This window comes from Neovison vison, chromosome 7 (assembly GCF_020171115.1).
Source record: "Neovison vison isolate M4711 chromosome 7, ASM_NN_V1, whole genome shotgun sequence".
Taxonomy (NCBI): domain Eukaryota; kingdom Metazoa; phylum Chordata; class Mammalia; order Carnivora; family Mustelidae; genus Neogale; species Neogale vison.
Genome location: NC_058097.1, coordinates 187,227,390 through 187,253,208, shown reverse-complemented (window position 1 = coordinate 187,253,208; position 25,819 = coordinate 187,227,390). Strand labels below are relative to the sequence as shown.

At 42.9% G+C, this 25,819-nt stretch overlaps 1 protein-coding gene across 5 annotated transcripts in view; it reads right to left on the bottom strand.

The window, feature by feature from the left end:
* Positions 1-965: 965 nt before the first annotated feature.
* The window catches only part of ALKBH3 (alkB homolog 3, alpha-ketoglutarate dependent dioxygenase), a 37,357-nt gene continuing 12,503 nt past the window's right edge, over positions 966-25,819 (bottom strand). For 4 of the 5 annotated variants that reach the window (XM_044259123.1, XM_044259125.1, XM_044259122.1 and 1 more), the window contains 4 exons: positions 25,586-25,674; positions 19,934-20,143; positions 2,044-2,142; positions 966-1,318 (listed from right to left, as the gene is read on the bottom strand). In XM_044259123.1, coding sequence (XP_044115058.1) covers positions 1,226-1,318; positions 2,044-2,142; positions 19,934-20,143; positions 25,586-25,674 — 491 coding nt within the window. In that variant the 3' untranslated portion in view covers positions 966-1,225. Of the gene's footprint in view, positions 1,319-2,043; positions 2,143-12,696; positions 12,948-19,933; positions 20,144-25,585; positions 25,675-25,819 lie in introns of those variants that run through there. The other variant, XM_044259127.1, reaches the window with a different exon arrangement.

The window sequence follows — 25,819 nt, the reverse complement described above, 5'->3', positions numbered from 1 at the left end:
TGTCTTCCAGAACGGAATGGAAACAAGATCGAAAGCAAGAAGGCTCTGAAGGTTTTCCCAGCAGGCAGCTATGGAAACTCTAACTCTCTTGTCCTGTTTTCATCCATTTGATTCCATTTTCTTTCTCTCGAGTTTTCCCTATCTCGGTTTGGAATCAATCCAGCCCAGTTCTCCTAAGTCAAGAGGTCAAGACGACACGTGATTTTTATGAGGCAAGAAAGGGCAGCCACTCTGTTCTGTTTTGGGAACCTTGGTGACATCATGGACTGTTGAATCTCAGGAGCTCATGTCTCAGAGAGCACTGAGTCAGAAGAAAACTTTCGTCACAGGGCTCCCGGAACTTAAGGTAAAGACAACTATTAGGTAACCGAGTCTAACCCCAGAGGGCTGCTCCCTCTTCTCACTGGCTTGGGTTTAAATGACTCAAGTCACTCTCTAGGGGAAACTCATCCATGTGGGACAGCTGTCACCAGCAGGGCATTTGCTGCTCTTCAGCCTAAATTTCTCATGACATCACTTGATTACTTCTGTCTCGGAGGGGACAGTTTCCTCTCGTATTACAAGTATCCAAACTGCTGCCTAAAGATGGCTGGGTTACAAGACACGGCCTCCACTCTTTGTTCAGAGGCCTGTAACCTGTCTGGGTCTGTCCCAGACAGAAGGAGACTCGGTTAAATAAAGTGCTCCTAGAATATGCAGCTTTCCATTACGAAAGCAGTGAAGCCAAGATGTTGAGCAGTCAAGGCAGACTTCCACGAGGCTGTGAGGCCCCCTCTGTTTGGGTTTCGGCAGCTATCTGCCTGCGGAGGCCTCCAGGGTCACTGACACATGTTTATATCCTACTTCACGAAGGCACAAGGAACAAACACGTGCGCCTTTACCACAGAGGCAAAGCCCATTCACAGTGCCTCAAATGAAGCAGGAGGGGCAGGAGAGAAACTGCTCACAGACAAACCCACCGAGAGTACAGCCACAGCAGTTTTTAATTTGCCTAAAGAAGCTCTGTGATTTTAAGATGTGATTAGGGGTACTGTTCCCACAGTAAACACAGTATGAATGTGACCCGCTGGCTCTCATTTAATAGGACTCCGAAGCCGGGAAGCAAATCCCACCCTTGTCTTCTGAACAGCCTCCCTGCGAGATCAGTTGGACCAGCCTCTGGAAGTTTCTTCACGGCGGAAGATTTGCTCAGTCTCAGCACAGCTTCTCTCTCAAAGCTCTCACATCACCAGTGCGCCCCTCCAGGGTCTGGATAAACTGTCCGAAAGGTCAGGTTTATTCTCGGTTCTCTAGAGTGGTACTCTTTGGGCACTCGATGCTAAACGGAAATATAAATAATTCCGACATAAACACATTTATGAGGACATGGGACATATTTTGACTTCATCCCCCCTCCACCCCCCACAAGCATCAGCAAGCTCTCTGAAGTCTTATGGAGAAAGGTTTTCTTCTCTGAAGCAAATCCTCCCCCACCCCCATCACTCCAATAAGCCAGCGCCCTCACACTGAGGTATTGTTTTTATCTTTTCTAATTGCTGTTCTTCCTCGCAGCTTCCTGTCATGTTCCCAAATCTCGCAAGGCAACACATAAATGACTGAGACCAAAGACAGACACGCGATTCTGCTCCCAAGCTAAGTGTTCTTCCATGAACTTGCACACCTTAAAGATGACCCGGTTTTAAGAGGCCACCCATGGCCACCCGAAGCTATTGTAATGAACTTAAATTAAATTAAAAATTCAGTCCTTCGACACACTAGCCACATTTCAGAAGACCAATAATAGCTGTGTGTGTCCAGTGGCTACAACATGGAGCCTCAGAACATGCAGAATGTTTCCGCTGTCACAGAAAGTTCTACTGGATGCCACTGCTGCAGAGGTCCATTTTGACTGTCAGAATCAAAACTCCTGGAAAATGGTGTCACTGTACCACCTCTCGCTCATGATAAAAGCAACTTGCTTTTCACATTTACTAGAGAAATAAATAAACAGAAGCTGTCAGGGCACCACCTCCACGTGGATCCAAGTTCCATGCATGTTCTCACCTGCCAGTCAGCTTGTGTCGCTCCTTCCATGATTAACAAGGTCCCATGATCCAAGGGTATCTTCACTCTTTCCACATACGTGTAGTCTCCGTTCTCTTCCTAGAAAACAGCATGCATCGCACTGTGTTTTTTGCTTGTGTGATCAAGATGCAGTGGCACCTGGCAGTGGTCTAGAAGTGCAAACCTCTCCTCAGCAACACAGTCGGGGCTCATCTACTGGCTCCGTCCGCGGCAGCCATCTGGCCTTGGGCAAGCTGTGTCACCACTCTGTACCTCAGTCTGGGGATGGCGACGGGACCTGCCACACAGAGCTGCTGTGAGCCTCCACTGATGCAGTCTGCGTCGGTCACCTGGGGACTGGCGCACACTAAGTGCAGCGTTAAGTGCCAGATACTGTCATCCGCATCTAAAATGCAGAAGAGCCCATTCTGGCCTGTGAAGGAATTAAGTTATTTATACAAGAACTTTTCACACCTGCTTTATGCTGTGCTCTGTGTTTTGCCACGGTCTGTGTGGAAAAAACGGGCTTTTAAATAAGACACGGTGTAGTGAGTTCTAATTGCCTTTTTACAATTTCTGCTAATTCACTAACCAGAGCCTATGTTAAAGCTGGTTACAACTCTTCCTATAGCTCCTCTGGTGTCTAGGAGATATAATCTTCTTTCTTTCAGAACAGTCAACAGCAAGATTTTCTTGAAGAAGGAAGTTCTGGCTTGCCCAGAACAATGCTGTGAACTGAGACTGGCCATTGAAGCCTGGGAGCACAGACCACAACTCCTGACCACTTCACACAGAAATGCCTTGTATTTACATCGCCCCTCTCTTCCAGAAAGCTCCAAGTTCATTCATGTCCAGTGCTTTAAGGAAGCTTCAGGCCCGGCCTGCAAAACAGCCAGGAGGTGAGAGTCGTTCCTCCTTTGCAGCCGACAAAGGGGTGAGTTCAAAGAGCCTGTCAAGAGTGAGGCCCGAGCTTCCTGATCTTTTCCACTTCCATTCTGGGCAGATCCACGCATCCGTCTACTTCACTTCTGATGCAAAGGGACTGCATCTGGGTTACTGCAGGATTGATTTCCCTGCAATACTGTGTTTATGTTTATTATTGTAGGGGTGCTTCTGAGAACATAATTATTTACAATGATTTCCCTCAGGAAAAACAAAATCAGAACAATAATGAACTTGCATAAACAGTTTAAGTTCCAGGTCCCAACCCTTGGCAGGGACTTCGTGGAGCACAGTCATAACTTTAACAGGCAGAAGATAAAAGCAATGTTTGAAACAACTTTTGGTTTCCTTGACTGATTTCTTTTTCTTTTTTTTTTTTAAAGATTTTATTTATTTGACAGACAGAGATCACAAGTAGGCAGAGAGGCAGGCAGAGAGAGGAGGAAGCAGGCTCCCTGCCAAGCAGAGAGCCTGATGCAGGGCTCGATCCCAGGACCCTGAGATCATGACCTGAGCCGAAGGCAGAGGCTTAACCCACTGAGCCACCCAGGCACCCCTCCTTGACTGATTTCAATTGTGCCTGCCACCTTTTCTTTTCCAGAAGCGAGTAAGCACTGCAGCGTTAACCACTGACCCCTCAGCCAACCAGAGAGTGGTGGGAAGGTGACCCTGTCCTTGGGTGGCCCCGCTGCATCCAGAGAAGCAAGAGGAGGCTCTATGAAAGAAAGGATTCCAACCAGAGGAGATGCAAGTCCTACTGGAGAAAAGAGACAGAAGGGAGTGCATCGTCCATGAGACTTAGAGGGCTCAAGGGTCCCTGATTTAAGCTGTAAAGTCAGCTACCAGATCAAGGTTCAACATAGGGAGAAGCAGATGTTCTCCTGCCCTGTGCACACTGCATACTCTGGGAGTGCAGTGGGACCTGCTCAAGCACAGACATGAGGGCAGGGACGCCAAAGAAAATAAGAGAGGAAACGCGCTACCCAGACATGAAGCCAAGCCTGCGACGAAGATCTCTTTGAACAGTAAAAGCATTCCTGGGAAGGAGGGGGCGCCAACGCCAATGGAAGAGAAGGGGTAAGCACTGTAGTTCTGCCTGGAAACATGAAGCAGGAACTGAGCCAGCAAGTGAGAGAGAGTTCCACATGTAAAGGGGAAATACCAGCCCCAATGGAAAATGACGTTCCACAGCACCATGCCCCACTTTACGTTCCTAAGATCTGCATTTTCCAATGAGAGAAAGCCTCGGGTTGCTTTTACACATACTACATCCCGTATGTTTAGTTGTACCTAAAAGCAAAAGAGGGAGACCCTTCACTTGCGAGAGAGCTACTCCTGATCAGTCCCCGAAAGAGTCGCCGATGCCCAGGGCACCCACTGCACGAGGTGATGTCATCACTCTGCTGCTTGCTATCTGTCCTTTCCAACACCCTGGGCTCAGAGAGCACATTCTAATCTGCAGAAGGAGACAGAAAAGAGGGCAAGGGATTCTACTGAGGCAACACAGAGCTCACAAATGCTTCCTTCTGGTCTTGATGCCAGAGTGCCAACAGAGCCCAGAGCTACCCTTCAACTTAACCAAGACACAGGGAGACTTTTTCCACTCAGGAAGCAGATAAAAGGCCGACAGAGCTCACGTGGCTGTGCATAAAGGCTCAAATTGATAAATGGATAAGCCACGCTGGAAGCAAGGGTCAGACTGTTTAGAGGAGTGCATTCACAGCCATTAAGCATGGCTAAGTTATCAAAACAGGGCTCTGTGACCCTTCTGATTTACTCAGGTCTTTCTTCAAAACAAAACAGAACACACCCCTAAAAAAAACATTGCTTGGGATAAAATTTTCCATCCATGATCCTAGTTAAGGGAGGCTTTTCAGGGGCGCCTGCCTGGCTCAGTCAGTAGAGTATGTGACTCTTTGTCTCAGAGCTATGAGTTCAAGCCCCACGCTGGGCATAGAGCTTACTTTAAAAAAACAAAAAAGGCTTTTCAGGACCACAGTCAGTCTGTAGGGTGGGTTTTGTTATTGATGATTTGCTGTTCCACACAAAATTTCACAAACAGATGAAAAAATGTAAAAAATACATACTTTTATATTAATGCTGACCAACACACTCTCCCCCCCTCCCCAAGCACAGCCAGTTCATTTGAACACACAATTATGATTCCCAAGGAGCTCTGGGCCTTCCCGAATTCTATACTCCCGCCTCAGCCTATTTGGTTTCCGTTAGGAAAATGGTATCTAGGGGGAAAAGTCTGGGTGTATTTGTCATTCTGTCATTACTAACCACTCAAAAGACAGGAAACCTAAACATGTTTCTTTTCACTAGAAAAGTAACTTAATGTTTCACAAGCTCTATGTAGGTTCTTCATGTAATTGCTCCTTTCCTGTCCCAAGAACGTGCCTTAGGAATTACAACCAACAATTGATACTTGAAAATCAGTAGCAGCAGAGTTTTTCTCTCTACAGAATAAAAGTGACACAACTCACTAAAGTAAATGACACATGGAAATTACCAGCTTGCTGCCTGCCTTCCTCCTCTCTGATAAACTCCGTGAAGAGAGTGTTGTCTTACCCTTTCAAAACATGCTCAGCGCCTATTACACACATCAGTACGTATGTGCTGAATGAGAAGAGCACCGAGAAAATATAATCCTATCATCCAGAATTCATGCAACGCATGTAGAGGAAACATTCTATATATACAATCATGTACTTTACATTTTGAACATTATATTGTGAGCATGTTTTTATGCCTCAAATGTATGGTATTTCAGAAATGGAGTTATATAATATTCCTTTATATATCTTTCCTTCTTTACACTCGCAAATATTTTTTGACCACTGTATATGTCAGTCACTGTGCTAATGTTAAGAATGTGGCAACAAGGTACTCACTGTTGGACACTGAGATTTTAATACACCGGTACTGCCAAAAAAAAAAAAAAAAGAAGAAGAAGAAGAAGAAGAAAAGAAAGAAAGAAAGAAAGAAAGGAAGGCTACTGCAAGTAGATCCCAGGCAAAACATTTCTGAGTATTTTTCTTTCTTTTTTTTTTTTAAGATTTATTTATTTATTATTTGACAGACAGAAATCACAAGGAGGCAGAGAGGCAGGCAGAGAGAGAGGAGAAAGCAGGCTCTCCACCGAGCAGAGAGCCCGATGCGGGACCTGATCCCAGGACCCTGAGATCATGACCCAAGCCGAAGGCAGAGGCTTTAACCCACTGAGCCACCCAGGCGCCCCTCTGAGTATTTTTCTAAGGATAAATTTTCAAAACTGGAATGATGGGATCCAAGGATATAAACTTTAAAGCAGTCTGACTTATACTAGCAAACTGCTTTCTTAAGAAGGTTGTAGCAATTTATTATTCCATCAGGAAAATACTACAGTACCTACCTTCTGGTCACATCACTGATACTGAACATTACCAACTAACAATGATGAAAAAAAAATTTGAGGGAAAACTCACAACTCATTATTCAAACAGGGCATTCTTTACTAACCCCATTCAACATTTTTTCACAAGCCTATTTGCTATTTGCATTAATTCTGTTGTGAACTCTCTCTTCACATTCTTTGTCCATTGTTCTACAGGATGTTAGCATTTTTTCTTATTGACCTGTAACCACAGACCCTAAGATACTTGCCCTTTGTCGTACTTTGTGCAAATACTTTTTTCTCATTTGCTATTTGTCCTTTAACTATGTTGATGCTTAACACAGAGAAGCCCAAAAACTTTGAGTCAACTCTGACCTTTCTTTGGTTCTCTTTCATAGTTTTTATGCTTAGCAAGTCTTTTCTCATCCTGGGGGAAGTTAAATATACAACTGCATTTCCAAATCTTTGGTTAACAAAAAAAAGTATACGCTTTTTTAGACTTAACTCTTTCATCTACCTGGTATTTGGCTTCCTCCTCACCCCGAGGCTTCTTTTTCTAACATTTTCCAAATACTTAAACCAAGGCACCCTGCCAGACTTTTTGGACAGGATCAACCAATGTATGCTGTCTAGATGCCAGGCATGTTAGGAACTACATGTACATCACCGCTAATTCTCACCACAACCCCGGAAGGGCGGTGCTATTTTCCATTTTATCACAAGCAAAGGGAGCTGCAGGGAAAGCATATCTCTAAGGCAGAAGGCTGGCAGGAGGAAGGCAGGGCTAGTATTTGGACTAGATCTGTCTAGCACGAAAGCTTATATTCTTTCCAGTCCACTGTGCTCTCCAAGTGATCTCCATTCCTTCTGAAATCCCGTCACATTTCCTGTCCAAATCACATGGCACCCTGACTGATCCATTAAGGGTCACAAACACCAGCAAGCAGCATAAATGAAGAGTGAGGGCGGGATTCAGTGCAGTAGGGAGTGAAGACCATGGGGAACCAGAGAGCATGAGGTGTGCAGACAGGTGTAGCTCTGGCTCATTGTTCCCTCAGGGCTGTCTGATTTTCAAGGTTTTCCAGTGAAGCTGATAAATGGGATTTTTACGTGAAATCTCCTGAGTTAATAAATTTTGCCAAATAAACAAATTTTGTTAAAAATGCTAAGCAGTATAAACAAGTCTGAGAAACAAATTCACAAGAGCGGCCCACCTGTGCTGCTGATGGACCCAGCATAGGACTCCTTTTATGCCCACATCTCGTCATCCTATCTGGCCTGGAAGCTCCCAATCAAGGCCAGTTGTAATCTGCCTGGCTCCGCTGATCCTGCTTTGCCATTCCAAATAGTAGTGCCTGATAGAAAGCTCAGAAAAGCTCATGCAATTTCAAGTATATATTCTTAATCTCTGACCCAACTCAAGCAAAAAAGGCTGTTCGAAGCAAAATATACTTCCAAATTAATGATCTCAATTTACAGTGAGACATCTGATTCTCCAAGTCATCTCTGATCCTCTGAAAAGTAGATGAGCTACTTATTTTTAAAAATTCCATCATTTTACTAAGAAGATGTTGATGAAAACAAAACACAAATGAGCAGAAAGAACTAAGTAGGAGCATGCTACGTTATTTCTCATTTCCTGAGTTCTCCAGAAGCACTTGACATGCAGTAACTGTGATTAGTTTCTGCAATGGAGGCATGAGGGGAGGCTTCAAGACTACAGTGGGTCCCTGAATCCTGGAGAGGACTTAAGTGAACACGAAGGTGGAGAGCGAGCGTAAGGGAGAGCAGAGAGATGATCTCATGGAATGGTGCAAGCACACAGGGAACAGCAAGACACTAAAGGAGGTTGGGCATAGATTATGTAAAGATTTGACAGTCTGACTAAGGAACTGACATTTTATTTTATCTTTTGTTCCAGGAGAAGCAAATAAAGGCTTCTAAGTTGGAAAACAAAGTGAGGAAAGCAGTGCGCTCAGTCTTGGCTCTCTGCTCCTCTTTAGCTCTTCTTTCTTTTTTAAAAAGATTTTATTTATTTATTTGTCAGAGAGAGAGAGAGAAACACAGACAGGCAGAGGAAAAAGCAGGCTGCCTGCTGAGCAAAGAGCCCGACGTGGGGCTCGATCCCTGGAGCCTGGGATCATGACCTGAGCTGAAGGCAGAGGCATGACTGACTGAGCCACGCAGGCGCCCCAAGCTAGCTACGCTCCTGCTCTGAGTGATGACGTGCGACCGCAGAGCTTCCCGTATCACCTCCATGATGAGTTCCAACTCGGCTCAGCGAGCAGTTACTGGGGACACGCTACCCAAGCGGTTTAACAGGGTGCTTCGGCCACCTCCTCTGTACAACAGGGGTAATGGCTGTACAGACGTCGCGGGATTACTGGAAGGCGGAACGTAATGCACTCAGAACAGGGCCAGGCACAGAGTCCACACATTTGTTATTTATCATCATCACTTTACTGTTGTTATTCTGACAATTCCCCAAATGATGTTTCCAGCACAAGCCGGTCATCTGACCCACAGCCCTCAACAGCCAGCGGCCTGCTTCCCCCACAGAAGTCTCCGGCATCTCCAATCTAGCATGTGGGAAGAACTCTTGATTCCATCTACAAATCCTCTGTAAACACGGCCACAGTTGAAAGCAAAAATCCCGGCTCCTCCCCCATCTGAGTGAATAACACGTCTACCCAACCGCTACTCGGCCAGAAACCCGGGAGTCATTCTTGATTCTTACCCTTGTATCGAAAATGTTAGTGGCAACTTCTACGGCTGCACCCTCAAAAACACACCTCAAGTTCATCCACTCCTCTTCATCCCACTGCCACCACCGCAGTCCAAACCGGCAGCCCCGCACCGGCTCTCCCCCCTCGACTTAGTCTTCTGCTCTTGCCGCTCCTCAGACTATTCCCCACACAGCAGCCTGAGCGATCCTTCCAGATACAAACCAGATCATGTCATAACCTCATTTATTCCTGCTGGACTCAGAATAAAATCCAAACTCAGAGCTCTAACTACAAGTTATAATTCTTTCTCTGTTCACTGGATTACTGTCTAGTTCCTAAGACCTCCATGCCGGTGGGCCCCCCGTTTGCCACTTTCACTGGTGTCTGCTCAGAGTTGAGCACAGCACCTGACATACAGTAAGTGGGCAGTCAGTATTTGCGGGACAGTGACAGAGAAGAGAGGAGAGGGAGAGAGATCTACCTCCTCCTGAAAATATCTGGCATCTGGGTCTCAGAGAGAAATGAGAGAGAAAAGATGGGAATTAAAGACATGTTAGTATTTTAGACATGTGGCAAATAGAGCCTGGGATAAAGATGGTCACTAGGTGAGGGATGAATTCTTCAGCCATTTCAAGAACAAATTAATAAGATTTGGAAATTGAAATAATTAAGAGAACAGGGAAGAACTAAAAAAAACCTTACATGTGCAGCACACCTGGATGGCTCAGTCAGTTGGGTGTCTGACTCTTGACTTTGGCTCAGGTCATTATCTCAGGGTCATGAAATCGAGTACTGCATTGGGCTCTATGTTCAGCGGGGAGTCTGCCTGGAATTCTCTCTGCCTCTCCCCCACTGAAATAAATAAATAAATCTTAAATAATAATAATAATAATAACAACTTATGTGTGAACCTGACCAAGAACAGTGATATCATGAACATAAATGGACTTACCAGCAGGTGGAATTGTGGAGTTTTTTGAGAGAACAATAATAAATCTGATTTTATACTTTCAGGTCAGAAGTCACATGTGCTGTTATAAGTGGAAGTGTCCCCCCGCCACAAATAAATAAATAAGTGGAAATGTCCCCTGAACACATACGACTGATAACTTGAACTTGAGATAAAAGTCAAGGCTGGAGATAAGAGATTCAGAAGTCACTCCACCTTGAGAAGGAACAGTCGAAGCCATCCTTATTAACTTGTTCAACCAAAATACACACACACACACCCTCACATAGTGCTAAATGATGGGGACACAGTAAGACAAAAATGGACCTTGCCCATATGGCACTTACAATCTATAGCCACTTTATAATCTCCTAAGAACTAATTTAAACAAAGATAACAGAATCAAAAATAATCTTGAATATCCACATTGTAGGGGTGAATGTAAAGGAAAAATCCTTAAAGGAGGGAGGGAAATAGCAGTGAGAAAAGTCCGAGAGTAGCTAAAGTAACACAGTATCCAGCCAACAGGAAAAAGAGAAGAGATGCTTGAGTTTCAAGCAGAGAGGAGATGGATACGGAGACCAATACTGGGGACCAATATTACAAGGAAGAACGGAATGATGATCAAGGAAAGGTTCTCCCATACAATGGCATCTGGGTATTAGCAAAGCGGTGGGGATGAACCTACAGGGCAGGTGCTTCAAGAGTTCAGTTGTAAGGAAAGGGAAACTGCAGACAGAGAAAACTTAATCCAGAATTTGTGCCTCAAAAGCAAGCAAGCAAAGAAAAAACCACCCCAGATATTAGTAAGAGTCCAGGAAAAGATTTTCTCAAGATGGTAACAGATATAAAGGGATTTCCCTAGCTCTCCGGTCCAAGGACCAGATTCATGGTGGAGCTGCTTGGCAAGTACAGTCATGGCTTTTTACAGACTGAAATGATCACTGAAAATTGAATGTTAGCCCAGGCCACCACTACGTAACCTGCTGAGGGCCACCTGTCCCTCTACTTGCCCTACCTTCCAACTTGTGATTATGCCAATAATGTCTCCCTCTCTGCTTTCTTTTTTTTTTTTTTTAAAGGATTTATTTGAGAGGGAGACTGAGAGAGAGCGCACATGCATGTGCATGGGGGGTGGGGATTGTGGGGGAGAAGCACAGAGAGAGAATCTTTAAGCAACCTCCCCAATAAGTGTGGAGCCTGACACAAGGCTCAATCTCACAACCCTGAGATCAGGACCTGAGCCGATATTAAGAGTCAGACACTTAACGGAATGAGCCATCCAGGCGCCCCGCCCAACCTGCTTTTTTTTTTTTTTTTTTTTTTTAATTTTTCAGCTTGCTTTCGCAATCAGAATGTGGGGTTCCCTTGCCCTTGAGAACTGGCTGGCTGGCTTCTGGAGGGCTTCATGAATCATGTATGCTTGTGGCTATATGTGGACTGCAACCGAGGAAGAGCACAGCTGGACTTACTCTTCATAGTGCTAACATGTTTTTTTTTTTTTTTTCTGACATAAACAAAATACATTACTTATGGAAATTACAAAAAGAGAATAAAGCTAGGACCCCACAATGTCATCTCTACTTATTATTCTGCTGACTCAATCCACACTTTAAATGACTGTATCCTCAATATCGATCTGAAATACATTACTTTAAAAAGAGAAGCAGCTGTTTCTGAAATGAGATCTGCTAAAGAAAAAGGCTGGCTGGAAAAATACAGATTTGAAATCACTGAGGTTATCTGTCCAAAACAGGTGTAAGCTCATTTGCCACAACAAATCTTTGCATTTTTATCCAACTCTTTCCTGATGTTTGGCATGGAAGGTTCTGGTGAGATGAGTGAGGACACTAAGGAAGCATGAGGACTGGCCCTGGTGACTGGTCATCCTATACCAGGGATGCCCGGTGACCTCCATAGTTCAGTAAGACAGAACCTCACCAAGGTCTTGCCTGGGAGGTCTGGCAGTTGTTCAGTGCGACAGAGGCTCTCTCTGTAGGCAGCGAAAACTTGGCACTAGGGACCAGACTAGCATGAGAACTCCTGCCTTTCCTTCTGGACGGAAACACGTGGAAAGGCAAACAGAGCGAAATACTGCTGACAGTGTCTATTGTTCAGACTTGTCAACATAGTGCCAGGGGCAGTGTGGGAGTAAGAAGTTACTGAATTTCAGCAAAAATAAACGTGGCTTTACCCTCACTGTTACAGTCCTTCTAGCAACATTGAATACACATTTGAAACCAGAAGGCTTCATGTAATAATGATTCCATTTTTGGCAATATATTTCTAAGAAATGTAACTTAAAGGAACTGCTATCTTGAAAGAGCTCGCCCGCAACACTGCAGCACCAGAAACAAAGGTCAGCCATGTCTGACACCCAGCTGACCCCAGCCCCCAGCAGAACTGCAGGGTTCTCCAGTCATCCATCAAACACATTCCCAAAAATTCCCATCCACAAAACTCATTCCCAAACTATTCCCAGACGTGACCTGATCAAACCTGATCTCCCCTCTTATACCCTTCCTCTGTGCCCTCTGGAATTCCAATCCAGTGATGAGCGAACACCCCTAGATCCCCAACCTCATGTGCTCTGAAGGTTCCCTAGATTTGCATGCCCTGATTGAAGCCTTGCTATCTCCAGGATTCCAAATGCCTAAAGCCCTCTCACATGGAAAGTGATCATGTCTCACATCCAGCCAGCCAGGAGATACTCCGTATTAACACTTTCAGACCATTATTCCCAGCCCTCTCTTACAAATCCCTGCTCCTCTGAGCTCATGTCATTGAATCTGTTCACCTCTGTCCTTCTTGGCCTTGGTACGCACGAGGTATAACAAGCTCCTAATTGGTCCCTTGGCTTCCGCTCTTGCTCCTCTCTAGCCCAGGTTCCACAAGGCAGCAAATGACTCTGTAAAATTATCCATCAGATCATGTCACTCTTCTGCCTCACACATTTCAGTGCTTCTTATTGGGCTTAAAATCTGCTCCTTCCTGAGGCTCATGAAGCCTCTGCATGATCTGGCCCCTGCCCACTCTCCCCATCTCATCACCCGCTGGGGCTCCACTGAGCACTCTACTCTGGTGTGGGGTCTGCTTCTCCTTCCTCAAACTCACTAAGCCCTCTTCTGCCCCAGCCAAGCAGTCATCTACCACGAAAGCAGTGCTTGGGAAAGAGGAGACCATCACCACAAGGCTTAGGAATAGTTCTTATGGGTATGGCAAGGGGAGAAAAAATTTCTACCACTGGGATACAATTTTAAAAAGTCAAGTTTTACAGGCAGCAACCTCTTCGACCTCAGCCACAGCAACTTCTTCCTAGAAACATCGCCAAAGGCAAGGGAAGCAAGGGTAAAAATGAACTACTGCGACTCCATCAAGATCAAAAGCTTTTGCACAGCAAACAGTCAACAACAAAACCAAAAGACAACTGACAGAATGGGAGAAGATATTCACAAATGATGTATCAGATAAAGAGCTAGTATCCAAAATCCATAAAGAACTTATCAAACTCAACATCCAAAGAACAATCAAGAAATGGGCAGAGGACATGAACAGACATTCCTGCAAAGAAGACATCCAGGGGCGCCTGAGTGGCTCAGTGGTTTGGAGGCTCTGCCTTTGGCTCAGGTTGTGATCCCAGGGTCCTGGGATCAAGCCCCGCATCGGGCTCTCTGCTCGGCGGGGAGCCTGCTTCCCACCCCTGCCCCTGCCTGCCTCTCTGCCTACTTGTGGTCTCTGTCAAATAAATGAATAGAAATCTTTAAAAAAAAAAAAAAAGACATCCAACAGACACATGATAAAGTACTCAACATCACTCAGCATCAGGGAAATACAAATCAAAACCACAGTGAGATACAACCTCACACCAGTCAGAATGGCTAAAATTAACAAGTCAGGAAACAACAGATGTTGGCGAGGATGTAGAGAAAGGGGAACCCTCCTACACTGTTTGTGGGAATGCAAGCTGGTGCAACCACTCTGGAAATCATCATGGAGGTTCCTCAAAAAGTTGAAAGTAGAACTATCCTACAACCCAGCACTCCCGCTACTGGGTGTTTACCCTAAAGATACAAATATAGGGATCTGAAGGGGCATGTGCACCCAAATGTTTTTAGCAGCCACATCCACAATAGCCAAACTATGGAAAGAACCTAGGTGTCCATCAACAGATGAATGGATAAAGAAGATGAGGTATATATACACACAATGGAATACTATGCAGCCATTAAAAGAAACAAAATCTAGCCATTTGCAGCAACATGGATGGAACTAAAGGTTATTATGCTAAGCAAATTAAGTCAGAGAAAGACAATTATCATATGATCTCTCTGATGTGAGGAATTTGAGAGGCAGGGTGGGGGGTCATGGGGGGCAGGAAGGGAAAAAATGAAACGATGGGATTGGGAGGGAGACAAAGCATAAGAAACTCTTTACCTCGTGAAACAAACTGAGGGTTGCTGGGGGACGGCAGGGTAGGGAGAGGGTGGTGGGGTTATGGACATTGCAGGGGGGATGTGCTATGAAATGTGTAAGCATGATGATTCACAGATCTGTACCCCTGGGGCAAATAATGCATTATATGTTTTTTTTAAAAAAAAGTCAAGTTTGGAAGCAGACCCCATTCCTAATCATGGCATTCCTAATCACGGCACATGCAAATATGATGAATCACTTTGGAAAAGGTTGTTCTTCCAAGATTAGAAGGACTGCCAGAGCACTACAAAACTGGGCCATCCGTGGCAAAAATTAATTCTTCCCAGTGGCAGTCAGGGCATGGATTCCGGCTGAGACAAGGCCCCAAGGCAGCAAATGATGATTCCAGCTCCCACAGGATTTCACGTCTGAAGATCATTCAAGTCCTACCAGAACTACTCAGCTTTATGGGCTCATACATGTACATTTTCATTTACCCATCCACTGCCTCACATTCTCCAAACCATTAAATGGCCCTAGAGATAGGAGCTCAAAGATTCCTGGTCCACAGGCCACGTGTCACCCTCCCCAAGTCTCCCTTGTACTCCCTCAATGAATGCCATTTCACAGGCCAAAGGAATCTTGGGGTTTTGGCTTCACTACCTTTCACATCCTTTTCCAATTTCCAAATCTGAAAAGTCACTGTGGCATCTAGCATTTTTAACAGCTTAAAAATTCACGGATTATTCCAGTACCTCTGCTCTCATAAAGTAGCTACCAATTATTACCCCATTTACAAACAAAGAAGAAAATGTAAATGAGGTGGATAGGTGCTTTTTGCCAATATCAGTGACAGAAACAGGAAATGAAAATGATTTTCTAGATTTCATTTAGGGATGTATTAAAAATATGATGGTCATCAACAATTTCTTTCTGGTATTTCCTGTAACTTCTCAGAACAGACGCTGTAATCAGAAGCGGGGCTGATTAAGAGATTTGGATGACCGACCAGCAGCAGTGGGGTGCTGGCTGAGGCGGAGGGTCAGTCACTACTCCATGAAATATTGCCCCATGTAGCTTAACCAGCTTTCAATTTTAAGCTGGTCAGTATTACAGCATTTTGGATTCTGATATCCTCATTTCTTCTAAAGTCCTGAAAAAATACCAGTATTTATGATCAAACTGACCTTTTCATACTCCACTCTTTCCAGAGCAGACAAAAAAACCGATGAGCAAAAGAGGTACTAGGGGCTCCAGGTCACTGGGAGCTCTCAGAGCCTCCACCATTGGAAGTGGTTTTACAACCACCTCTTCTGGTCCTATGAACAGCATTCACGTTCTTCAGAAGGTGCTAGAGAGAGAAGCGGCTTGAGAAATGCTGAACTTGCCTCAACTCACTAGCCTGAGGTGAACAGAAGCCCTTCACATTTTCAGGATTCGGCTGATGAAGGACAGAGCTTATCCATGGGTAATGTGCTAGAAGAACAAGGCTTCTGGCATCTAAACCTCCAGCACATCACAAACTTCCTGCTATTATCTAATATCCCCCCAACTCAGCCATCACTGTTTCCATGGTAACCGACAGAGAAATAGCAGCCTGCCAAATGGCTTTTGTAGTTCCTTTTCCAGCTTGTTTTTCAGTATAGAATTAAAGCTAGCTGGGAAAAGAACCAGACTAATCTTTACAGCAGGGACACGACGCGTTTTGGAAAGTACAACTGGGTCTGGGACAAGGAGTATAGACAAACTTTAATGAGCTCAGCTTGAAGGAATAAAAAAAGTGTCTTGGTTTCTAAAAAAGTGTCCACCCGAAGTATATTTGGTAAGCTTTACTTTTGTCTTGAGAGAGTATATCCTGACACTGGCCAGTAGACAGATATGGTGCTATTCACTCCATCTTTAACTGAATTAACAAAAGAAGGAATGGGGTGAATGGAACGGCAAGATCGGGCAAGTTTCCTCGACCACCGAGTACCTTGTTATCATTAAAGGAAGTGGTAATTTACTCTAAAATCAAAATGAATGGGCAGGAGTAGACTGGGTTGGACTAGAGGACACTGAAGCAAGATTCACAGCTTGGAGGGGTGAAACGTTTACCCTAGGGACGAGGCCTGCATGAGGCCCACTGAGCCAACTGCATGAATCAGAGGGCACTTGGACTTAGGAAACAAAGCCCTCCTTGCCCTCTCAGCACAGGGAGAACAGTGAGGAATGCCGTGTAAAACTGGGGCAGCTTTCAGAAGATCAGCAGCTACAGAGAGCAGCCGAAGGTGCCAGACGGCACAATAAACACCTGCTGCAGGCTGGAGGGGATGGCAGGAAGCAACAACAACAACAAAGTGGCCCCAAACAGATGCTTTTCGGTCTCAAAACTGCATACCTGAATAAAGTACACAGAAATCTCAGGACTCTTCTATGTCACTTTCAGATGAGAAACTTTGACTCAAGTCAAACAGGTATTTAGCTTCTCTTCTGATAGGTAAAAACGAACCAGATTTTGAAAGAGATTCCCTCCTACAACCTCTAACATACTCTGAATGTCTTGGTGACAGACATGAAAATTACAGCCTATGGTGGCATACTAAGTTCAGTTCCTAAGAGTTTCCTGACAGAAAGTCAGACTCCTACAAATTCTGCACAGAAGATTAACGTAATTTATACTTTTTTAATTTATGCTTTTACCTTGAGTTGTATGAATCATGAGTCATGTTCTCAGAGCCCTCACCGGAGTTTAGAAAGAAAAGTAGACACAGATTTGCAAAAACCACTTCCTTTCAATCCTTCAGAAAAGGGATCGTTATAATAAGACAGAGCTGATGTACTCTAACACACATGCCTAATGCTGTCAACTCTAAGAAAGGCTTCTGTGCTTCTGCTTTAGCTAATTTGTGCAGCCCTAGATTTTGGAATCTGTTAAAGAAACCTAAATGAATCCTTCCAAAAGTTTAAACTTGGGTCTTGTTTACCCAAGAATGGAATTACAGCTTCTGGGGGGGGGGGCATTTTTAAACTGTATTCAGTAATGCATGATGACAATTTCCAATATATTAACCTTCAATTTTCCCATCTTAAACAAAACCCAGAACTGAAGGGATATACAATTATATCAAACTCAGTCATAGTTTAGATTATGCAGGAAGCCAAGACTTACTGGAGTCGATAGCCAGAGGTACAGTACTGACACCTTCATACTTCCTCCCAAATCTGTGTCCTCAGCCTACTTTGTTTCAAGATCTCAGGTGAATTTTCTGACTTAGGAGGTCTATATTTTTATTAAATCAGCCATCATAGGTATATTACAGATTCCCCGGCTACTGGCAGATAATTAAAGGGACAGTACCACATTTTTTAGTATTTCATGGCCTGTGCGTTCACTATACTCATCAAAATAAACTATAAGAAGCCTTGAGAAGATAAAGCTTCAGTATGGGCAGTCTCCCTCTTAAACTGAGATTTTCCTCCAAATGGTTGCCTTCAAGGCTGTGTGGTAGTTGTATTATCCATCCACTCATTAACCTATAACAGACATCAGGTATATTACCAAGAAAGAGCTCTTGGTCACCATGACTAATGTTTTTATATGAGAAAATGAAGACCTTCAGCTGCCTGGAAGGGAAATGGAATGGGGTGTATGCTGGGCATCAGAACACTGCTAATGTTTAATGGCTGGAAACTGCTTCTACAGTAAAACTAATTATCCAGAAAGCATGCTTTGGGAATCCTTAGGCTTCAAATCTATAAATAGGCCAAAATGTTTTTAAAAGGGGCGTGGTGGTGGTGAATGGATATGTGTAAAGAAACAGTAACTGAGCACTTAAAATACCTGGCAACAAAGAAAAAACTGCCAAGAACGAGAGGCTAAGATTACACCAAACATTATACTGCATCTAGCACACCTTACGTGCCAGTCAGAGAGGGGGAAGGAGAACTCCCATAGGAAGGCACAGCACCAGCATGTGCTAGATCATAAGCTCCAGGAGGGAAAGGGGGACTTTATCTCACTCAATCACAGCTACTGCCCTGGCTCCCAAGACCATGCCTGACAAAAAGTCGGTGTTCCTTAGGCCCGGCTTGAGAAGAGGACCTGAACTTAAAATGAGACACACGGTGTTCCTCTGCTATTCACATAACACGAGTCTTCCCAAGGGCAGGATGAATTATTCACATAATTTAACTGGGTTTTAACTGAGTGGAAGGCTACATATAAAGCACAGCCATACCCGAAGAGAATATGGCAAAGGTAGGGTTGTCTGCTTCTCAAGTGGTACTCCTGGTTTGTGAGAAGGCTAATCACCCAAGGAACTGTGAAGTCTATTCCAAGCGCTGAGGAGCCAGTTCACCCAGTAACTCACTGGCAACTGATGAGCCCCCTGCTGACTCAGACCAAAGGAAACCTAATCAATGGAAATTACACCAACAAAAGCTGCTTAATGGCGTAAATGCAAATAACACAATATGCTTCAAAATACCATGCTTGGAAACTGAAATACATGCCAGGAAAATAGCCCAGCCCATTAACTGTGTTCTTAGAAGCAGCATATCTGATGAAGAACAGACATGAGCCCTGACACACTAACTACTTGGTCTGGATTAGGTCATATTCTAAACACAGCCTTATAAGCCCTTCTGCATGGACTGGGTCTGCTTTAACGTGATAAGCTAAATGATTGGGAAGCTTGGTAAGAAAAAGACACAAAGATAGTAAGATAATCTGGTAGAGGTTTGCTCTTTTGTGTTCCTACTATTCTTCCATCTATCTTAGTTCTAAGGTCCTGTAATTTTTGGATTTAAGAAAAAATTAACAGTCTTCATGTCCCTCAAATGTCATGGTCATTAGGTAAAAGCGGGGACGGAAAACTAAAGTCATTACACAGTTTAGTCCCTGCTTCTCCAAACTTGGAAAAACCACCACCTCTGATAATTTGGCTTGAGTATCTATTTTCTGAAAGAATTACAGGTTAATCTGTATGTCAGGAGATGGCTAAGAAGGCAAGGAGGATGCTTTCAATGTTCCCTCACAGAAAAGAGGCAACACGGCTATGCAGAGGACTTCCGTACAACAAGGTCCCAGGGGCGTCTTCCTCACATCATCTTCCTTTCCCATCTTGCATCTACTAGCTTGAGCCTTCCCTTTATAAGCTCTCCTTCACAGCATTTATCATAATTCTAATTATTTCAATAATTATTTCAATATCCCCTATGTCCATGAGGACAGGGATTGTGTATGGTCCTTTCCACCCAATGGAAACGGGCCCCTGGCACCTGGCAAAAGGCAAGCAGTTTCTGCTGGGTAAGATGACGAATGAATGAATGAAGGGAGGGAGGGAGTCTAATGTTAACCACGGGGCAGGCGATAGTTGAAAACATTTCAACAATGAAACACGTACTCCCATTCTCTAAATCTGAACATGGGAGCTTTACAGGGCGCTACGTTTTTCACAAAGTATTAGAAGGCAGGAAAAACCTAAAGCGAATACTCACTGGCGGGGGTTTCCTTCTCATCTCAAAAGTGCGTGTGGCACCAAAGCTCAGTGAAGCGATGACGGGACATCTCCCTAGTGAAGGTTCATCGTCGCTGTGCCAGTCAACACTGTCCTTCTCGTTTCGGTACAAATTGCAGAGCAAGGAGTTGAAGGTGTGGCCAGTGTTTTCTTCGATTTGGTCCTTCAGTGTGCGCAGCACAGGATGCCACTGCAATCGGGAGGCCAAGAGAAAGGGCAGAGATGGTTCCCGTCAGACACAAGGTGGCAGCCACAGGTAAAACGGAAGGCAGGGTCAAACCGGTCATGCTACGAACAGGGGCATGGAGTAAGCAAAACGCAGGGAACGCGACAGCCACAGGCAAGAGGAGTCGATTCCCGCCTGTTATTTCTACTTCGATGCAAGCTGACCTCCACGATTTTATTAAGGTACTAAACTTGGTATAGCAACGTCATGAGGACCAACCCTCTCTTCCCATCTCATCCTTTCTGTCCCTGCGAAATTCATGACCCTCACAAAGCAGCAACTGTCACCACGGTCAGCCAGTAAGGAGGTAAGCGGAGCGCGGAGCCCGGCTTGCCGCCACAGCCGATGGGCTGCCGGGATATTGGCAGATACAGACTGAAGTCTGAGGAGGGAAACAACTTTCCTGCTGGGTGGCCCTCTTCATTCGACTCCTATTTTATCACGAATGACAGAACTGCTTTTAAAAAAAGATATTCAGTATTTCCAGAGTGGCTAACTTCCTAAAAATAGAACCTAAGGGAAAAAAACATTCTACAGAATAGAATTATGACGGGGCCTTGATAAACACCTGGGCCGTGAGCGATAGACAGTTTACACAGATGCCACAGCCCTGCCTCCTGAGCACCCAGGCCACTTGTGTGGTTTGTCTCTCAAACTCATGTCTTGCCACATGTAGTACAGGAAACTATGACCCCCGACCTTAGGCTGTAGCTGGGAGCTACAATCAGCATAGCTTGTATTAGTTCTTGTTAGAATTCTGTCTTCCTGCCACAAAACCTCAAGTACCTTACAGAACTTGCTTTTTTTTTTTTAAATAAAACTTCCTTTTACGACAGTTGTTCTCACACCTATCAAAAATTGAGGACCTCAAAGAACTTCTCTTTATATGGGTTACAGCTATGATGTTATCATATTAAAAACTAAAACCTAAAAAAGTTAAACTATTGATTAATTCATTTAAAAAAACACAAACCCATGACATGTTAACATAAACGTTATATTACAAAAAATAACTCTATTTTCCAATACAAAAATTGGCACAAAGAGAGTGGCACTGTTTTGCAAATTTCTTTACTGTTTGGCTTCACTGAAGAGAGGTGATTCTCACATCTACTTCTGCATTCAGTCTGTTACAATATGTTGCTTTTGCTAAGTATGTGAAGAAAATTGGCTTCACATGAATATGTAGTTAGAAAAGGGCAGAAGTATTTTCCAGCCTTTCCAAATAATTATGGATATTCTTTGCTATTACACAAAAACTCAACAAGTACTGATTTCCTAAAGGTCAGCTGCAGTGTGGAACTGGAAACCACACCAACAATTACATTTAAATCTACTGGTCCAGCTTGCACTTCAAATGAGTCTTTTAATCTTTCATGATTCTATAACATCAAGCATTGGTCATGTGGAAAATACTGATCCAACGAGTAATACAGACAGACATTACTGTTGACACATTTCATTGTACAGTCTTAAAAAATCATATCCATTAATATTAGCACTGATCTCATCAGAAAAGACTAAGTAATAGAAAGAGGTCAGGATCAAAGTGGCGGGTATGACTTTTTCCAAAACTAATTCTCTTGAAAACTCAACTTTTATAAGTAACAAAACCTACCCATTGTTTTCCCTCAAGGGACACTCACTTCACTCATTTATGAGAAAATGGCACCAAATACTCAAGCCGGAATAACTACAGTTTGTCTGCTAGTTGTTCTTCCAAACAAAAATGGTCCACGATAGAAGTGGGCAGTTCAGCTACAGCATGAAGAATCACACAAGTGTTCTGCGCCTTGACAGCCATCACACTTGGCTTGTAGCAGGACTGCTGTATGCATACTTTCCATTTCATCAAACTATTAGAGAGACATGAATCCAAACACTGAGATTTAATAAAACTAATAATGTTTATTGCTTTGAGGAATGTTCTTAAATGAAACCAGCCTTTTTTTTTTTAAACAGGAAGTGAATGGTGGTGAAGAATACCATGATTACTAATAAAGTTTGATGACAAAGACCTGATCGATGCTCAAGCACCAGAAGTTTTACCCACCATTACTTTCGTATCATCAGTGAAAATTCGACAGAGTGAAAACGTCACCCTCACCAAGTATGATATAAATAGTTTTGATCTGTGCACTTCCCAAAACGACTTCATGGACCCCTCCAGGTATCGACTGATTCTATTTTAAAAACCTCACCTGACAGAACACCTTCAAAATCAGGTTCTATGTATGCTAGTGAAGGAATAGATGTTCAGCAAAGGAAAACATAATATTTTCAGTATATCCCACAGCTACTGTCAGGTAAAACTGCCAAGCAAGCATATGTGGGAATCACTCAGCTTTGCTGTGATGTAGCAATCGTGGTAAGCTGGGATTCCTTATTATGGATACTAGCATTGCATTCTAAGCAGAGAATTTTTTTTAAATAAATAATGACAACAACAAACCAAACTTAGATCAGTAAAACAGAAATGTTATTAAACTAACCTATGTTCTAGAGAATAAATTTCAAAGGGAACTTTCCTAATAATGTTAGCAAGCTGTATTTCCTATTTATTTTATGGCTTTAAGCTTATCTTCATGGATATAAAGATCGGATGCTAGAATTATACACTTTGCAAGAAAAACAAGAATGTAAAAGAGGAAGATAGCTTTTTTGCAATATGACTGAAAAACTAATTAGCACTTCCCTGACTTGCTTAGGGACTGAGTACTGTGATAACTCCAAGTTTGCTTTATGTTTCTAAGTGGGTATATATTTTTACTGGTTATTTTTGGTGGTGAAGTAAGGAGAAAAAAAGGGGATAATGAACTAGAGGATTAATTTAGACTCTCCAACCAATACTCTATATACAGATCCCTCAGAACTGAATGTCTAAATTAAAATTCAGCATCATCTCACTGTTCAGTGAAGACATTCTATCCTTAAAAGACATTTGAGGAAAAGAGTATGAGAAAATATGAATCACAAAAGTAAAAGGACCTATTCAGTGGATTTCAAAAAGTGTTTTGTAGAGTCTTAGGTACCACAAAGGTGTCTCTGAAAATTCAGTAGGAGAAATGAGAGGTCAAGCTGGTGGGACTCCCAGCCAGTCAAGGCACTTCTTTATTTTCATACACTGGGTTCATATAAGATTTAGTTCAAAAAAAACTAAAAGAAGTTTAATAACCTCTGACTGAATTTGCTCCTGTGCTTTGGGTTATTAAGCTTGAGGTACTAATTTAAAAATTAAACAAGTTAAAATTAAGCAAGAACCCCAACACACATATATACCTTTAAAAAGTCTAAGAGGCATCTCTTTTGATTTTGTTCACAGTGCCATAAAAACAAACTAAATCTTTAACCGAGGAATATAAAGTTATGAGCCAGCCAAATTCAAATAAAAGAATTCTGACAACCTTAATATCCAACAAAAAAGCTTGTTTGAATAAATTATGCTCTGTATATACGGGTTATGGACTACTATACAGCTATTAGATATAATTTAAAAGAATACTTAATGATACTAAGACATGGTAATGATACAGTTAAATGAAATGTAGTATACATAATTGGTATTTTTATAGACAAGTTCTTCTCTGTTTATTTCCTTAAAATGAAAAAAAGGGGGGGAAGGGAGGTGCGTCTGGCTGGATCAGTTGGTAGAGCATGTGACTCTGGATCTCAGAGTCATGAGTTCAAACCCCACGTAGAGCATGGAGTCTGCTTTAAAAAATAAAAAGACTAGGGGCACCTGGGTGGCTTAGTCGTTAACCATCTGCCCTCGGCTCAGGTCATGATCCCAAGGTTTTGGGATTGAGCCCCGCATGAGGCTCTCTCCTCAGTGGGAAGCCTGCTTCTCCCTCTCCCACTTCCCCTGCTTGTGTTCCCTCTCTCACTGTGTCTCTCTCTGTCAAATAAATAAAACCTTTAAAAAAATAAGTAAATAAAAATAAAAAGACTAGACCCAAACATTAGGTGGAAGAATTACCCAAAATTTTAATATTATTCAGGCTTATCTGTAGTTTCTAAAATTTTAAAAAATAAGTTCATATTACATACATTATAAGAAAAAGATTATCATTAAAAAATTCTGTTGAAGAGTTGTCAATATGTCCTCAAAGCATAAGAGGCCCTACTACTCAGCATATCTGATGTGCCTTACATTTATTATAAAGCAGTGGTTTTTAGCCAAGGGCAGTTCTGCTCCCTAGCAAATGTCTGGCATCTACTGGGTACAAGTCATGGATACTGTTAAACATCCTACAATATACAGGACAGCCCCAACAACAAGGAATTGTCCAGCCCAAAAACCACTAATATCAAGCTTGAGAAATCCCGTTCTAAAAGATTAACTAAAATGATGGGAAAGAACTTCTTCCCTAGAGCCTGTTTAATCCTCAACTTCTCTGTTATGACTGTTGACAAGAAGGTAAATTAATTCTGACAGAAACATGGCCAGCCATCTGTTGGATTGGTCTAATTCAATTCTCTTCATGTTTCCAAATCAACCTCAGCTATAAAGGGTCTCAGCACTTCCCTGGGTCACATCCTAAACGCAGCCCAACAAACAAAAGCATGCAGCTATCTTTTCATGTGAAAAAGCCATGTCCGCACTCCCACTCCCCTCAATGTTTTGTTCCTGAACATTTTAGTCAAGTGGGAGTTTATTATTACAAATTACTAGAAGCTCTAAAATGTGTCATACTTCTGTTTATCCCAATGTCATAAGCAAAACTCCATTTTCTTCAAAGTCTCGTTCAGTAAAGCACAAGATTATTTGCCAAAGGCAAGATTCCAGGAACTAAACAGGGAGCTATTTCTTGGATCTTAACTCTATCCTTTGGACAAGTTTAATTTATATACTAGAATCTCCTTGTCTACTGTCATGGAAATTTTTAAAAACAAAAGAAACAGTAGAAATAAGCCAAACCCACGATAAGATTTCCAAAGTCTAAGAACTGCAGCCACAGAATGAATACAAAGTCAACAAGAAAAACACCAGCTTTTTTTCACAAGTGGCAAAAGAGCCTGAGAAATAGAAAGAGATGTTCTGACCTCACTGGCCAGTCCTAAGAATCTGGTTCCAGAGCAAACGTGTACCAGGGTGTACACAGAAGGTTATGGCCAGAAAAGCAGGCAAAAGGGGAAGATCTGAAGAAATGGCTCATTTTTCTGAAATCCTTAAGCCCGGTTCCTGTTTATTCTAGCTCCAATTTTTTTCTCATTGTCAGAGTTCATCTCTAGATCAAAAAACACAGGGAGAATGATAAGCACAAAGACTCAGTGTTTAAACCCAGAGGATTTTTGGTACTAGGAACCATCATGCAACTCTGCAAATAATGTACTATTATTTTACAGTACTCTACATTTATAGCACATAATCTATAAAACCATACCAACAGCAATATTCCAACATACGTGAGGATTTGGTTCCATAGTGATTCTTGAATAAGAGTAAGGAAGTTCTCCATACCATGCTGTAAGTCTTGGTTGCTTGTAAGTTACATCTAAGAAAGAAAATACAGGGCCTTTGAAATGGTTTAATGCTATTTAAGGTGTGCCTCCTGAGTGCCATGCAATGTGCAAGAAACTACGAGAAATACAAAGGCAGAGTAAAGATGAGCTCTGACTCAGGGTTCCACACATTTAGAA